Here is a 15,862-nt window from a genome sequence, read left to right as displayed (position 1 = left end):
AGCTGTAGACACGAATCTAACATATTGTTGTCTTGAAGGTAATAAGGCACAATGGTAAACAGCCATTTATAAATAGATCCAGCACATATGGAGCAATGTTTTGTGAACAGTGTCACTGTTCAATGAACAAACAATGAGAGTAAAACAATGGAACATCAGTAGAGAAAATGAAAGCCAGGCAGAAACGTGCTGTCAATGCTACATGAATGTGAAAACCTCATATTTACATACTATTACATATAGTTATAATAATAATATACATTATGCATGTACAGTATATACATATAAGAGGCTGTATCACCAACCAGGGGAAGAAGACAACCACAGGTCTACTCTATTTTCTATCGAAACATATTTGATTATCTATATAATATTAATATATATTTACATAATTGTAATTGGTCAAAACTTTAAAGTCAAACTCCTCAGACTTTGAAAACATCAAAGCCCTAGATCAATATCCAAGGACTCAAGATCAAAGGTCACCCTGCCCAGTGCCCAGTGATCTAAGATGCCACCCACCAGTAAACCAGACAAACAAGAAGGAGAAGAGGAAGAGTTCGCCATGGATGAAAACAAAACCAAGCCAAATACTATGGATTCTCAGATTCCAGTGATCAACTTGGAAACCATTCGACCCGTGATTGAACCCATCTTAGTAAGATTGACGGAACAGCAGTGGGAGCTGTTAAAAACAAGTGCACCTGATTATGGCACTAAAGTGCTGTCTGCGGTGCTGGTTTTAGATTTAACAACAGCCATCACAAAAGTCTTCTCAAAGTCTCCGGACCAACGTGCTTTCCTGCCTGAGAGGGTTGTCCAGCACGCTTTGGGCGACCTACTCACACAGAGCTTTGGGCAGGTTCTGGCCGTTAAGAACCAAGCGAGGTGTGCCAACTCCAAAAAACTCAAAGACATGATTGGGAAAGAGATTGCAAACAGTTTCAACTCTATCCCCAACACTGGAAAGTGGCTTCCGAATCTCTTACTGCAATACGTCACTCCCCCGGCTGAACTCAACAAGATGGTTACCCTCGTCTGTGAAATGTTGACATCTTTCGCGCCTGAGAGGACACTTTTTTGCAAACCTCAGCAGAAGAGAAGCCAGACTACAGTAGAAGATAGCACCAGTGTCACTAGTGTCCAGAGATTAACTGGACGGGCGTGGAGTCAACTCACAACGCCCCTCTTGGACAATGTGCCAGAGTTTGAGTACAACCTGCTGCAAAAGGAGGCTCCTCTTAAGAAAGAGAGTGGTCGTCAAGAACTAATCAGAGAGTTGACAACGTCTCAGTCACGTGCATACTTGACTTTTGACACATGGAGCGGAGTGACTACTTTCCAGGCACTGATGGGATGGTGGCTGAAGACACAGTCTAAAATCCACACTCGCAAGGTGGAGGAAGATGTGGACAAATACTACAGGGAGTTAAATGAAGATGGCGGAGCACAGCAGGCAGAGGAAAAGAAAAAATCTTCTGTCCGGTCAGACGTGATGGATCTCGCCTTTGAGCTTATGAGAAACGCATCCATTGTGCCGCATGTGCGCTCAGTGTCCATCATTCAGCATTTGTTTGAAATGACATGGGCTGAACTCAGACACATAGACATCCCCCGCAAAAAATGTAAAAGGGTCTTTAAGGCACTGTACAAGCAACTGTGTCAGAAAATGGGCTCTGCAGACCATGTTCTGTTCTGCATGATTCTGAGGGATACAAAGCTCGAGCAATTGTTTGTCTCCTCACTCATGAAGCACCTGAAAGGACAGAATCCCAACAGATTCTTCTCCGGAATCCGCAAACAAAATAAATAATTCAACTTGGACTGAAATTCTGCTGTGTTCTTTTGCAGCAGTGTTTGCTCATGTGAGAATCACCTGCATCAGCATTCAAATTGTTATTAAGTGTTATGGCTTCATTTATGAGCCTATAAGCACATGCATCACTCTGTCATCTATACACCTCAACACAAGTTCATTTTGGTGGGGGAGTAGTTTTCGGAACGGTACCTTCAATGTTGATATTGACAGATTCAAGTTTTTTTTATGTTGACTTAACTGTATGAGAGATTTTGTTTAAGCTACTAATTGTGGTTCAGTGATGTTTACATTGACAAGTGGTTAAATTGAGGTTCGTAAAGTCAGACACAAATAGGCCTATAACTACATCGGTCAGAAACAAAGTCTTGTTAATTGTTTTCTCACTGTTAAATACACAAATATAAATAATAATAATAATCCATGTACTGACCTTCCTTTTCATCAAAGACTGTAACAGGCAAGGCTCTAAGAGATTTACTTCTTATATTAGAATATTTTATACACAGCTACTGTTACAGATAGTTCTGAAATATCTTCTCCTGAACCGGTATTTGACTTTTCAATTTCACAAATATTTTCATAACAACATATTGAGAGTTAATGACTATGAATGCAAAAGTATACTGTAAAATGTATTTATTTAATTACTAGTTTATTAACTAAATAATTTATATGAATTAATATTATATATTGTCTTTGTACTACTCTGGGTCAGAGCCTAGGCCAAAACAGTAAAACACAAGCAAAACAATAACTCAACGTTCATTTCCTCTCTTAGCCGATCCCAGAGCCTCTCGTTGACACAGATCCCTCTCATTGGTAGCTGACATGCTTGATGAACAGCAGCAAAAATACATCAAATAGGTAGAATGCAGTACATGGGTGAAGGAATATAAAGAAGTATATAGAAATATAGAAAAAATCTATAGAAAATATAAATGTACCGGTTTACTGGTGACCAAATAACTGTGGTCGAGAAGCAAACGCACCAGGTCAATAAGTCTGAAAGGTATTTTAAGAATAAAGCCATTTAAGAACTTAAAAGTGAGCAATAGAATTTAGTTCAAAAAGCTCCACTTTCCTCATCAAATCAGATTCAGATGTTTGGGGGCCAGTCAAGTCACGTACAAAAGGTTTTTGGAGTTGTTCTAAAGATTTTCGACGTAAAAATATTGATTCTATTGTTGGCAGCTTTAAAAATCCTAATTCCTCGACTCCACATTTCTGGAGTCTCGCTGTGCTCCTATATACGCAGCCACAAACCATTACAAAAAACAAACTGGAAGTTATGTCTTTAACTTTACAATATGAACTGAGGTGAACCATCACTTTCTGGATATATTGTTTTTTTACAAGCTGATGAGGATCCCCTGAATGCACTGTCAGTCTTGGTTTCTCTGAAGCTAAACCACCTTCTATAGTCCTCTGAAAAGAAAACAACCAAGCCCGTCTCAAAAGAAAACTCTCTCTCTCTTTAAATGAAAGCCATTACTTTAGAATTTACAGTGTACTTTGCAGCAGTGTCTACTTTCTTGCAGTCTGTACTGAGCGTTCCCTTTGCTTGAGGCCTCCATTGTCTCTCAAACACAATCACACGCACTCCATCCTCTCCCAATTCCCTCCCCCCCGGTGCAGTGTCCCTCCCCTGTTGTGTTATCGTTTCTCTTTCCCTCCGCTGTGCTTTGCTTCTGACTCCTTGTTTCTGCAGCGGTCGTCTGATTGTGTTTTTCAGACACACACAAACATCGTTTCCAATTTACAGAGGGGAAAAACTCTGTGTTGAGCAAAGACACCGGCGCCGTCCATCAAATACACACTGCCCGACGCAACGATGACTCAGCATTGAGACATAGACACAACAGTGCGGATGAATTTGGACACACTGTAAAGCACAGTAAACAAATAAATGATGAATCCTCTCTTTGTCCGTCTCACTCTTGCTGCTTTAATTTATATCTTGCTGCTCGGCTGTGCACCTTTGTTCTCTCACACAAGATTCTGACTTCAGCTGTGTGACTAAGGTTTCACTCTCACAGACACACACTCACACTTGTGTATATATAGGCAACGAGGTAAAGAACGGAGTGCAATGCTGTCGGTTGAGCGACAATTCCTGTGAGCACAATCCTGCTTAGTGTCACAGCATATCTTGAAAAGAAGCAGCTCATCTGAAGTTCAGCTGCCTACTTGTACCTATGTGTGTGTGAGTTTGTGTGTGTGTGTGTATGTGTGTGAGATCCCCTAGCTTATTAGCACTGCTTCGAGGTGATTTTATCCAGTCTAATATGTACAATAAGGTGGAAAATATCAACAAGGGTGGGGGGGGTGAACATGATTTTGTAGTGTGGAATATGGAGCCACGCAACTTTTATTTTTAAGCCGAAAAAGACAGCGTTAGCCGATGAAACATTATGCAAAGTTGGGTTTCAAAGAGCGGATTCTTGTTGGGTGATCTAAGGAGAAGCTGTGCGAGGATCTGAGTCTGCTGCAGCACAACAGCCTCCCACTGATTAAGAGCAGATGCTGTGGAGGGAGCCATCTTTCCTTTGAAAAGAAAAACACACGCACACAAACACAGAGTCAAAAACTGGCTTTGACTCCGTGAGCTAATCACACTTTACAAAACAAATCTTATTTTTAGAAGTGTATTTACATTTCAAGTGGCCTCACAACACGGCTCCTCTCTGAGGAGAGTTTTCTCTGTGTAGGTTTAATTCCCTTTTTTGGACATTTGAAGAGAATGCAGCTCCCAAACTTAACTAAAACAAAGACAAGACACCGCATGACTCCTATTTCAGCCCTGCTTCGCTCGCTTCCCCATTTTATTTATGATACATTTTAAGATTTTATATCTCTAAAGACTCTTTAACGTCAGTCTCCAAATTACTCTGCTGCTCTCAACCTTAACATCCTTCAGATAAGAAGCTGATGACTCATCCTGTCTTTAGGTTGAAGGCTTTATGTTTTATACGCTGTACATCTTATTACTTTATTTAATGACTTAACATTTTCAACTGGAGCTAATTTTATCTTCTTTATTTTATGTTGGTTCACGGGGGGGCTTGATCCAGCTAAACTCAGGTTACGGCCTCTCATGCAATATATGGACAAGGCTGAAGTGACCTTTGCCCTTTGAAACAATGCGTACACTATACAGCAGTGTACACATTGGTGCATTTTTTAAATAACTTACTTATTATAACCTACCATCATAACAGGATGATGATGGTGCTTTTATGAAGTTACGCTGTCTTGGAATGGCGCAACTTTCTAAAGTTGAATTCAATTGGAGGGGATTTGAAACTATCCTGATTTCTACAGTGGTAACCAAAGTTTGAAAATAATTAAGTAAGAAAACATCACACTCAATACTGTAAGAGGGCAATTCAAATATAACATAACATTGGGGCCTGTTAATTAATATGTAATATGATATAAAGTCTTCTTTCTCTTGTTGGGTTGTCACATAATATTTTGCTGTTATGAACACATTTCTATTTTTCTCTTTTCCCGCATTTCTTATTTGTCTTCTTTGTGTCCTGCGACTTTATGGAGGGGGATCATGGGGAGCCAATCACAATGAAAAGTTAGATATGTAAAATCCTAACCCACAGGATAAATTGCCAATAAAGGTAGAGAAGTAAAAATACAAGAAATTGCTTATGTAGCATGTAAGTCCAATGTATTGTTCTAAATAATGTTTGCATCCATACAGCTCGACACCATCTGAATCCAGTGGCTGACTGTATATCTAAAGACTCATCAAATCAAAATGGCTCAGCTCAGTTGGTCCAAAGCAGAGATTAATTCTAAACATACACACTGTTAGAAAATCAAGCCTGGGGCTGGCATCAGGAAAGAGAGATAGAGAGGAGGGGGGGAGAGAGAGAGAGAGAGAGAGAGAGAGAGAGAGAGAGAGAGAGAGAGAGAGAGCAGATAAAAACAAGTAGGATGGACAGGTGATCAATCTGACAGCAGCTGAGATCCCAACCAGTGATACTAGCTGGCAACATGGGCTCAGTAGATATGGGTTAACCATACCCCCCCCCCCACACACACAAACACACACACACAGAGAGACTGACAGCAGGTTTCATTTGTTTAAACCCCTGACCTGATGCTCCGTTGTGTACTTGTCGCAGTGTATTTATGAGCATGTAGACATGTAAAGTTTGTATGTTGGTATGCAGATATAATTGCAAATGTTGTGTTCTCTTGTCATTCACGAATGCATGCATCGTGCTGCACACACCGGCCTGCACGTGATGCTGACTTGCTGTTGTGATTCTTGTCCTCATCATCATCCTGTAAGAGGTTTAGTTTATTTTTATCTCCGCGGATGATAATACGATGACAGCGTCATATTCCTCTCACTCCGAGCAGACCTTTATGCTGCTTTTGTGTGTCGTTGCCGTATTAAGGCCATCCATTAAGCCCCCCAGTGCCACCACACACACACAGGCAAACAAATCCCACCATCTCTATCTCTGTTTACTGTTGTTGGATATTCAATATTCCTTCTGGGGTGACTCCTTGTTAATCTGCAGCACAACAAACAAACATGGTTTTGTTTACCCTGCCGCTGCTAAAAAGTGGTTGCAGGTTAAGTACAGTTAGCTTATCTCGATAGTTGGCTTTCTTAATTTTAAGTGAAGCAGCTTGAAATTGCATTTTAAAAGGATTAATCCAAATGCAAAACCAATTCGTATACCTGTGTCCCAGGCAAACTATCTTTGACATCGTGACGCCCCGGCCCCGCCGCTCCACCATTTTTGAGACAAATATCAGCGTTCAGCAAGTCTGAGCTTAAATTTCATCTGGAATACGGTTTTGAGCGGGACAGTGGAGACGTCGTGCCATCAGAGCGGCTTAAGCACGCTCGGTTTGGCAATAATATGATGGTCTTAGAAATAAAAGAGACAGCTTGTGCCCGAGCGGATGAGGGGGGAAAAAAGGGGGGAAAAAGGGGAGGGAAGGAAAAGGAAGACAGGGAGGAGCGTTATGGGACAGAGCTGACGTGCTGTCACCTGTTTGCCGGTTCGTTAGCCAAGAGCGCTGCTGCATGCTCTTGTAGGGAAAAGCTTTTGATGCCTAATTTGCCGCTTGGCCGGGTTTGCGCATGGCTTGGTGCTCAGTGGAGTGGCTCTCCCAGTCACATCCTCTCCTAGTGTAGGCTTCTCTCCGTCGGAGGCTCGGACAGGGCAGGATGAGGAGGCAGTACAGGGATGAGGGGTATCACCCGCGCTCAGAGGTATGTGGACCCTAAACGCACCCCTTCCGAGAGCGGGGGGGGGGGAATAACGTGCAACTATTTGGGGGATGTTGCAGAAGAGGAGCTGAGGGAAAACACTGCTTCTCTTTGATTCATCAGTGCAGTTTGACCTAAGAATAGCAAACATGTTCTCTCTCGGTTTCTTTTGCCTTTTTTAAAAGTGTAGTTGTTCCACTTGCTTTACAACTTTTTGTGTTTTCTGATGTAGCACCTGTCTTTGCCTCGTGTTAGAAGATAAACCTGAGGGGAAAGATCTGTTGGATTTTTCTCTTCACCTTCGATTTACCGGTTCTGCGATCCATTTCCGTTTCTTTGCATTTATGTCTCTGACGTTTATCCGTTTCATTTATTCACTTTGTTGTCTTTGTGCTTTTTTTCGTGCTGCAGCAAGCGCTGGATTCCAACCTGAGTAATTTGATCAAGAGGAACAACGAGCTGGAGTCACTTATGGGGAAACTGATCCAGACATGTCAACATGTCGAGGTGAGTCCCAGTGGTCCTCTTAGGTCACAACACACATTATTCCAGATCCTTACATTTTATATAGTGATGTAATCGGTTCTCTGGGAAGTTTGAAATGCTGCTAAATAAGTAAAAACAACCACTGTTTCTTAGTTTTTTTATATTTGCTGTGTTTGTGAATGTGTTATTTGGTATTTGATGAGTTAAGAGTTATCAATTTCACATTCGCTAATGACAACCACAGACTCATCCGCGATATCACGTGTAGCATGACTCAGAGATTGAGATCAGTGTTCTTTAGCTTAGCATGTTGCTATAGTTTAGCAGCTAAATGGGGCTGTATAGTATGAGAACACTGTTTAAAAACATATTGTATTTTACACCTGATTAGTTTGCAATAATATATCAATAATCATTTGTGATTTATTAAGTAAATATAACATATTTAAATTTGCTCCTTGCATTCTTATGTTTTTTTAATTATTATTTTTAATATACAATATTATTCATGTATGGTAAAAATTTGCTTTTCAATTTGTGGTTAAAAAAGCTCATGATTTATAGATGTCACTTTACCATTTCCTTCGATAAAAAAAAAACTATAGACTATTATAAAACTATTACATAACATATTCTATAAATGCTTAAAATAATTATTTCCCTCAAATCCTATTTTCATGCCAAACATTTTATCATGATTAAGCGTTATATTTATATAGATTTTTATAGATTAATGTGAGAATGTGCATTTTGGCATCAGTTGATAATGACTTTGCATTATACTGTATATTCTGAAATGTGCACAAATTAAGGTTAACTTCTTTTCCTCAGTTTCATTATTGCATGAACAGCATTTGAGTTGTTTTTGTGATAACTCAGGATGATAAAGTTTGTACATGTCTGTGTATTCTGTCGGCTACATAAGGCAAATCTGTGCTGATCCTGCCTGTTCATGTTACACTAGCCCACTAAGAAGCTTTAAATAAAGCAACGCCACAGGGTTAAAAGGCACTGACGTCTTTGTTCAGAAATAATGGAGGACCTGCTCTCTACACAAGCTGCAAGGAAAAGAGGATTGCGATTTAGTGGGGGGCAAAGTGCATTTTTTATGCAAACATTTCTGTTGTTTTTCTGTGAGCTACAGCGGGAGGGCAAATTGTAACGATGCAGACATTTTCTCTCGATTATCACAAAGGAAAGAAATTGCAGACACTCTCCTCTAAAAATCAGAGGTGAATAAATGATGCACGTAAGGAGTGAAAAAAAAAAGAAAAAAGCATGACCTATTTCTATGGCTACACGTACAGTACGGTTTCACAACACACTCTAAAACCTTACACCAAGTAAGAACCGTGATAGCACGTTGTCTATAGGTGAGAAAAAGTCATATTGCACAAGGAGATGATGGAAGTCTTTGAACTGAGCCAAAAATAAGGATGTGACAAGGCTAAAATACAGAGCTAAATAAATAAGGGTCACTCAGGAAAAGCACTGCACAGGCAGCTTGGCGTGCTGTTGATGCAGCTTTCTGAATATTTCAAATCACACTGATCTCTTCCAAAGCCTCTCTGGAGATGGCTGCTGAGATTCCCTGATATCTTTGAGACTCTATGTGAGATGTGTGATACGAGTATTATTGAAATTGAAAAAGTTATTTTATTTTAAAATTGCAGAGACCACATTCTTCATCAGTGGCACCACATCTAGTTCAATGCAATGATCCCGCACTGCATTGCCTAAAAGCTTATGCTGCACTAATGTCGTGTTGGAGTGATGGGGAATACATGAGGCCTCTTAAGTTTGAACTCACCTTCCCTGCAGAAAGTTTCGTCGACGTGCGTGTGCGCGTGTGATTCACCGGATGTCCCAGTCAGGGCGCAATCTGTCACACTGATCATATGCTCCAGAAGGCTCTGCCCACAGTCACTAGATGCTCCAAATATTTACACGGCACATGATGTACTGTGGTGTGTGTGTGTGTGTGTGTGTGTGTGTCTTAGACACTGTCTAGTCGAAACTACTGTTATATTTTGGGTTACAAAATGTCTTCATTTCAATATTTGATTATATTCTGTCCCGGTTATGCTTGAATTTGACGAGGATTAACCTTAGCGTGCATGTGTGTGTATATGACAATATGTGTGAGTCTCTGTTGCCTTGTGGGTGGCGGTTCCACACAGATGAACAATATCGGAGCGTGTCGCCTTTCGTCACATGGAGTTCTCGAGGTTAACAGTCATCAGATGTTAGAGAAAGTGCATGTAGAGCTTTGATGGAAACTAAAAAACTAAGAAAAGCACTAAGTATGCAATACAGGTCCATTTGGATTTAACTGGAGTTGTCGGAAACACAATAAACACCACAGCCAATATTTTTACATTTGTATATGTAAAGGAATTGGCGAGATAATACACATACATATACAGTATACACACTTTTCACAGAGAAAAAAGTAAAGTTTTCCCCGTAGCTGCCACAGCGATGAAGAACAAACCAATTAGCGGTGTTGAGGAGACAGATGCACATGCAGCCACCCTGCGCAGCTCCGCTCACATTTTGAGCTTAGCACGTCTCACATCAGCACCGAGATGTGATCCAGGTGGCAAATTGTTTCTGTTGGCAACGCCGTGCCAGAAAGAAAATCACATAAATGCTGTTGAGGCAGGGACCTTGAGGATACTGAGGAAGTCCTCTTCAGCCTTGTTTGGCTCTGTGGCGGAAAGGCAAATGACTCCACATGATGTCATTATTAACACACCTGTCAGCGTGTGTGTGCGTGTTTTCTGTGCCCGCGTGTGATTAACTGCGCCGTCTTGTTGGCTTGGCAACACTCGCAGCAGACTTCCCTTTTCATTGCTCCCCATGCTATCGCTTTGCCGCTGCAAGAAAACACTTTATAAGGTGCTGAAAGGACCGCGAGGAAATGACCACAATGAGAAATTGCACATTATGTCCGAACCTACAGTCTTATAATTGGACTTGAACAACTTTTATGGCCTGCTGAGACTGTAAAGGATCCAACAGCAAAGTGAATCTAATAACTCAACGAGTGGAGCCGGATGCCATTTCTCTCCTAAAGACCCTGAGTGTAATCAACGACATCAACCGCAGTTTCCCAAACACCTTGCAGCTAAATTAAATCATTTTTCATAAGCCAGACACGACTTGGGACAGCACAGCCACAGAAAGGAAACATGTAAAGTTAGGACAAGCCCTCGCCTTTGTGTTCTTGGAGTCTGTAAAGGCCACAGTTTGACCTATGTCCACATAGATGTAGTCGTGTTTAACTGTAAAGCTTTAATTTTCAGGTCAATCTAGATGGAAACTTAGTTTCACGGCCATTTCCCAACTGTAAATTTCAACTACTTTCATTCAATTGTGGGGACTGGGAAGTGTGAGATGTTCTAAAGGCACTGCATACTACATACTGTACATCACACACTCCAGAGACAGATATAATGCACAATGTAGCAGAAAAGGTCTGATTTCAGACACAGCTCTTGTGTCTGGCATGCCGCGTCTGCCCCTGACAATCACACAGCCTCTTGCTTATTTTACTTGTCACTCAGCAATCAAGCCAGCAGGAGGAAAAATGGCTAAATATGCCTCATCTTGCTCAAGTGTTTTGCTCCCAGACGAGAGGGAGGGCTGATGGCGGAAAATGACACCCTTTCCCCCTGGGTCAGCGTGATGAGGAGCCGGTGAGCATGTACCCCTCCATCTTCATTTATCTAATACTGTTTGGTGAATTGGTTCTCAGGTGAACGCTTCGCGCCAGGAGGGCAAGCTCATGGAGGAGTGCGACCTCCTGATTGACATCATTCAGCAGAGGAGGCAGATCATTGGGAGCAAGATCAAGGAGGGGAAGGTGAGGTGATAGTTACACAAGTCACATACTCTTGTGTTTTCTTGCCTAATTCTTGGAAAACAGTCGCCCCTAAAAACTATGGTTTCATCCATTTCAGCCTCATAATATTCAGTCATCTGCCTAGAAATAAAAAGCAGGTCAACATCTCTATTCCTAGTAAATGCAACCAAAGTTGGTACAAACCAATAATCCAAAGGTTTGGACTCCTACAGTTGATTGACTGCTAATGGTCTCACCTTTCATTCCTTTGTAAACACTCTTCAAGCTAACACCAGACCTCGATCTCTGTCGGTGCTTCATCACAGCCACGGCTCGGCTGCCTCAAAAGCAAACCTTTCAACACGTTCCAAACAGACGGTGAAAACAGACAGACTGGCCAAGAGTAGATCCCAGAGCATATGGACGGGATGTGTTTACTTGTTCTTTAAACCCAGATGATTTTTTTTTTTAAACGTGCCTATTGAGACTTGGAACACACAAAAGGTTTTTTTTTAGGACTGTGCAAGGATGAACACATATTTATGTTTTAGCCAACAGATTTATACTAATTGCTTTTTTTAGGGAAGTGCTAGATTATTATCAAACACAATTAAAATGCCTTTATTTTTTTTCCAGAGACCAGGTTTCCCTGCTTAGTCTGCCTTATGTGCCTTTTTTAAAATGTGGTGCTGACTGTGTGTTTCAATGGATTTAAAGTGAGATTACAGTGTTTTGGTTCTTTACAAGCCAAACTGATGATGAAATGTCCTTTGACCTCAATCCAGGCGCTGGCCTCAATCTGTCTGGTAAAATCTCTGCTCAAGGGAGTGGGAGGGAAACTGAGTGGTGAACAAAAGGGAAATGGAAAAAAACAAAGAAATTGTGTGCAACTATAATCGACACTGGCCTGGGAAAAAAAAGTAGTGGACATGGGAGAAGCTTAATTCATGTCGTTTTTCATGTTTCTCGTTGATTAGAAATCAACTTTCTCCTGAAGCTCAACTGTATAAATCAGTAAACCTTGAACTTTTCCAGTTCATTTACTGCAGCTTCAGTTACAAGAGAACCAGAAACAAGCACGGAGGCCAAAACAAATCAGCTTTAAGCCCCTGTAACTTGAGCTAAGCATGATGGACGTGTTCATGCCCTTTTGCTACAATTTAATTTCTCGGATGTTCATAGCAATTAAGAGAACATGAAGAAATACATGACCACCAGCATCAATCAACTCCAAACCTGACCTTTTCGTGTATAAGTGACTTAGAAATGTTAACATTCATCTCCCTGTCCACGTGAAACCTCATATTTTTGGGTCATTCTCTTTCGTCAGCTCCGATTATGTTCTCGTCCTTAATGATCTGCAGCACCTTAACCCGGATGAGGGCATTTTCACGCCCTCTCGGTTTGATGATTTTATCTGGCCTACAGCGGCGCTGTTCTCAGGCTTCTCTTCGCTTTTGCCATTCTCTCCAGACACAGAGGCTTCGGAAGCTCGCCCAGCAGATCTCAAACTGCAAGCAGTGCATCGAGAGGTCCTCGGCGCTGATCACGCAGGCCGACCAGACGCTGAAGGAGACCGACCACGCTCGCTTCCTGCAGACTGCCAAGAGCATCAACGAGAGGTCAGACACATTCATGCTTTTGAGTTGTTTAGCTACGGTCGAATTTGAGCAGGAGGTAAAGAAAATGCACACAATTTTATGATTTTCAACAGCAAAGACAAGTAGGGAGGGACTTCATCTTTTACTGAGCTTATAATTATTTCACTCTCTGTTTAAGCTGGCTGACTAATTGATTTGGCAATTTCCAACAAAACCCAGTGTCCATATGTTCATTCTCAGGAGAAACAAAGACTGATAAAAGCAAATCCTTTAGTCTCTTAAACAAAAAAGGGTTTCAATCAGAATTTAGTCTGCAGAGAAGCACTAATTAAAGGCTGACTCTATTCAGATTTGAAACCCAGTTCTTCTTTTATAGAAAACAACAAACACCTATGATGCTGCTGTGCAGTTTTTCAGTCCTCTAGTGTGTAACATAGATTTTTAGTTTATGTAAAAGTTCTGCAAAGTTACAAAACCTAAAGTTTCAATGCCAAATTTGCATAATGCACCCCTAGTGGCTAGTCTGGCACACCCCCTAACAAAGCCAGGTAAAGCGAGAGCAGAGGCCGACATTTCGTACACACGCTTGAAGTGGTAGACAATCACAATAGAGTGGTCCGGCTGGCCAATCAGAGCAGACTGGGCTTTATTCGGAGGAGGTACTTAAAGAGACAAGAGCTAAGACCAAGCCGTTCAGACAGAAACAGTAATAATCCAAATTCAATTTATGAATATATGCTTAATAGACCAACATGTTTAACTCCTGTTCAATTTTGCTTGATAACGATCTAGGGTTTCCATGGCAACTGCGTCAACCCAAGTGCTGATCCCTGAGATACACCTAACGGACACATTCGACACCGTCGCCCTTGACTTCACCAGAGAGAAGAAGCTTCTGGAGAGTCTGGATTACCTCACGGGTAAAGAAAAAATAAATCTTCCCGTTCTATGAGACACTCAACTCTAACGTCAAAATTAGCCTCTAGGATACTTTTCGACGTCACATTATCAAAACATCACTGTATGAATCACGCTGGGGACAAAAACCAAGGCATCACGCGTGGTGGACTTGAGGGTCTGCGAAAATGGTTGGCTCGTATTTACTCTGTGCGATGCATGAGGGCTTTGCTGGAGGGCCTTTTCACAAAGTGAATCAGACTGAATCACTCCACTCTGTGCAGCCACTCTTGACAGAAGGCTCAGGAGAAGGAGCGAGTGACAGACACAGAACGAGGGAGGAAGTGGCTTTAAAATCAATTTAAGCTGTGCCTTTGTATCTTTGTTTTGTTACCTCTTTCCATTCTCATTCTACAAGAGGCTCCGCGGCTTGAATACTAAAGGGATTTATTTTATTTATCTTTCCATAGAATAAAGAACTGCTCATGAATCAATAAACAAGTGTAAGAGAGCCAACTCAGGATCTCTGCTTACGTAAGACCCCACATTAGTTTCTGCTAAAAGGATTGTGATATTTATTCGTCCATGCACTTGAACTATACTTTATTATTTCCTTTCTGCATTACTTTTAATGCTCAACCTACCACTCTAGTGAAAAGAACATCTTCAATCCTGTGTGTAATGAAGCCTTTACCCACAAGGATTCAGCCCAGTGAACACGTGAGGTTAAGTGGGGCTACTGTTTGTTAAAGCAACTGACAAACTTGGAGCATGGTGTCATTTTAGAATGTCACTAATGTAATATGCAAGCTGTGTACAAACACAACATATAACATTAGAGCCTGAGATGGTGTTGGATGATTGGATTTTCTTTTTTCCCCACACGCAGCTCCGAATGCTCCGTGCATACGAGAGGAGTTGTGCACGGCTTCCTACGACACCATCACCGTCCACTGGACGTCTGATGATGAATTCACAGTGGTGTCCTATGAGCTCCAGTATGCCATCTTCACGGGACAGTCCAACATCGCCAGTAAGTAATGAGGCAGACGAGGAATTCAGCAATCAACATCGCAGTAGTGCTAAAAGCCATCTTCAGGGCTTGAGCGACAATAAAGCTAATGGGGTCATATCATGCTGGGAATTTGTGGGCAATTTATAATCTACAATTAAAAACTTACTGATGGTGGGTCGCTTTGATTCAGGGACTTTTCAAAGTACACCAGCACCCGAGGCCTGTTTTTTGGGGGCAGCATTCAACAATTGACCAAATAACCCTAATTAAAATCTGAACACAGGGACATGATGGTTATATTAAATATCAATAAGATTTGATGGGTTTACTTAAAATACTTCAATGGGACATCATCATCATCATCATAACTCTGCTCTGAAATCATACAGAAACGTAGAGCTGCAGAACTAGTATGCTGATTCTTCTTCCCTAAGCCATAACCCTAAGTACACTCGACCAATCATCAGTCTCACCTGTTCATCATGACACTTCACCCCGTTTCTATAATATCAAATATGTAAGTAAGACCACACTTAACAATAGCATGTCCCATCCACTAACATGGAGGAAGCAGGTTGTACAACGTGTACTGCAGGCAGCCACTAGGTGGTGATTGGAACTTTTTGTTGCTGTAGTTGTCCATGTACATTTAAACAGGAAGGTGCAGCAAATTTTATTTGCAACTATAAAGTAAATGTAAATAAATACAGGATTAAATAATGCAAATTAATTGAATACAAGAGGCCTGTTTGCTTCTTCACTGTTGCGAACCCCATGAACTTAAACTTTATAAAATAGAATCTTAGCTCTGGCCCCGGCCATTGTCCCACAAGATGCATATAAACACCTCCAGTGCATTTGTAACACACAGTTACCGACTGTTTTACAGCCCTGACATCTGCACTATGCAATCCCGCTGCCTCACTGGTGCCCACTAGTTCCCCTTCGG

The 15,862-nt window shown here is 41.4% G+C and overlaps 1 protein-coding gene across 3 annotated transcripts in view; it reads left to right on the top strand.

The window, feature by feature from the left end:
• Positions 1-15,862, top strand: part of LOC117777648 (E3 ubiquitin-protein ligase Midline-1-like) — a 57,099-nt gene that overhangs the window by 36,322 nt on the left and 4,915 nt on the right. For all 3 annotated transcript variants that reach the window (XM_034612469.1, XM_034612459.1, XM_034612478.1), the window contains exons 3-7: positions 7,479-7,574; positions 11,314-11,421; positions 12,874-13,022; positions 13,794-13,921; positions 14,788-14,931. In XM_034612469.1, the coding sequence (XP_034468360.1) occupies positions 7,479-7,574; positions 11,314-11,421; positions 12,874-13,022; positions 13,794-13,921; positions 14,788-14,931 (625 nt within the window). The remainder of the gene's footprint in view (positions 1-7,478; positions 7,575-11,313; positions 11,422-12,873; positions 13,023-13,793; positions 13,922-14,787; positions 14,932-15,862) is intronic.

Source organism: Hippoglossus hippoglossus, chromosome 2, assembly GCF_009819705.1.
Source record: "Hippoglossus hippoglossus isolate fHipHip1 chromosome 2, fHipHip1.pri, whole genome shotgun sequence".
NCBI lineage: Eukaryota > Metazoa > Chordata > Actinopteri > Pleuronectiformes > Pleuronectidae > Hippoglossus > Hippoglossus hippoglossus.
This window is presented reverse-complemented; position numbering and strand designations above follow the sequence as displayed.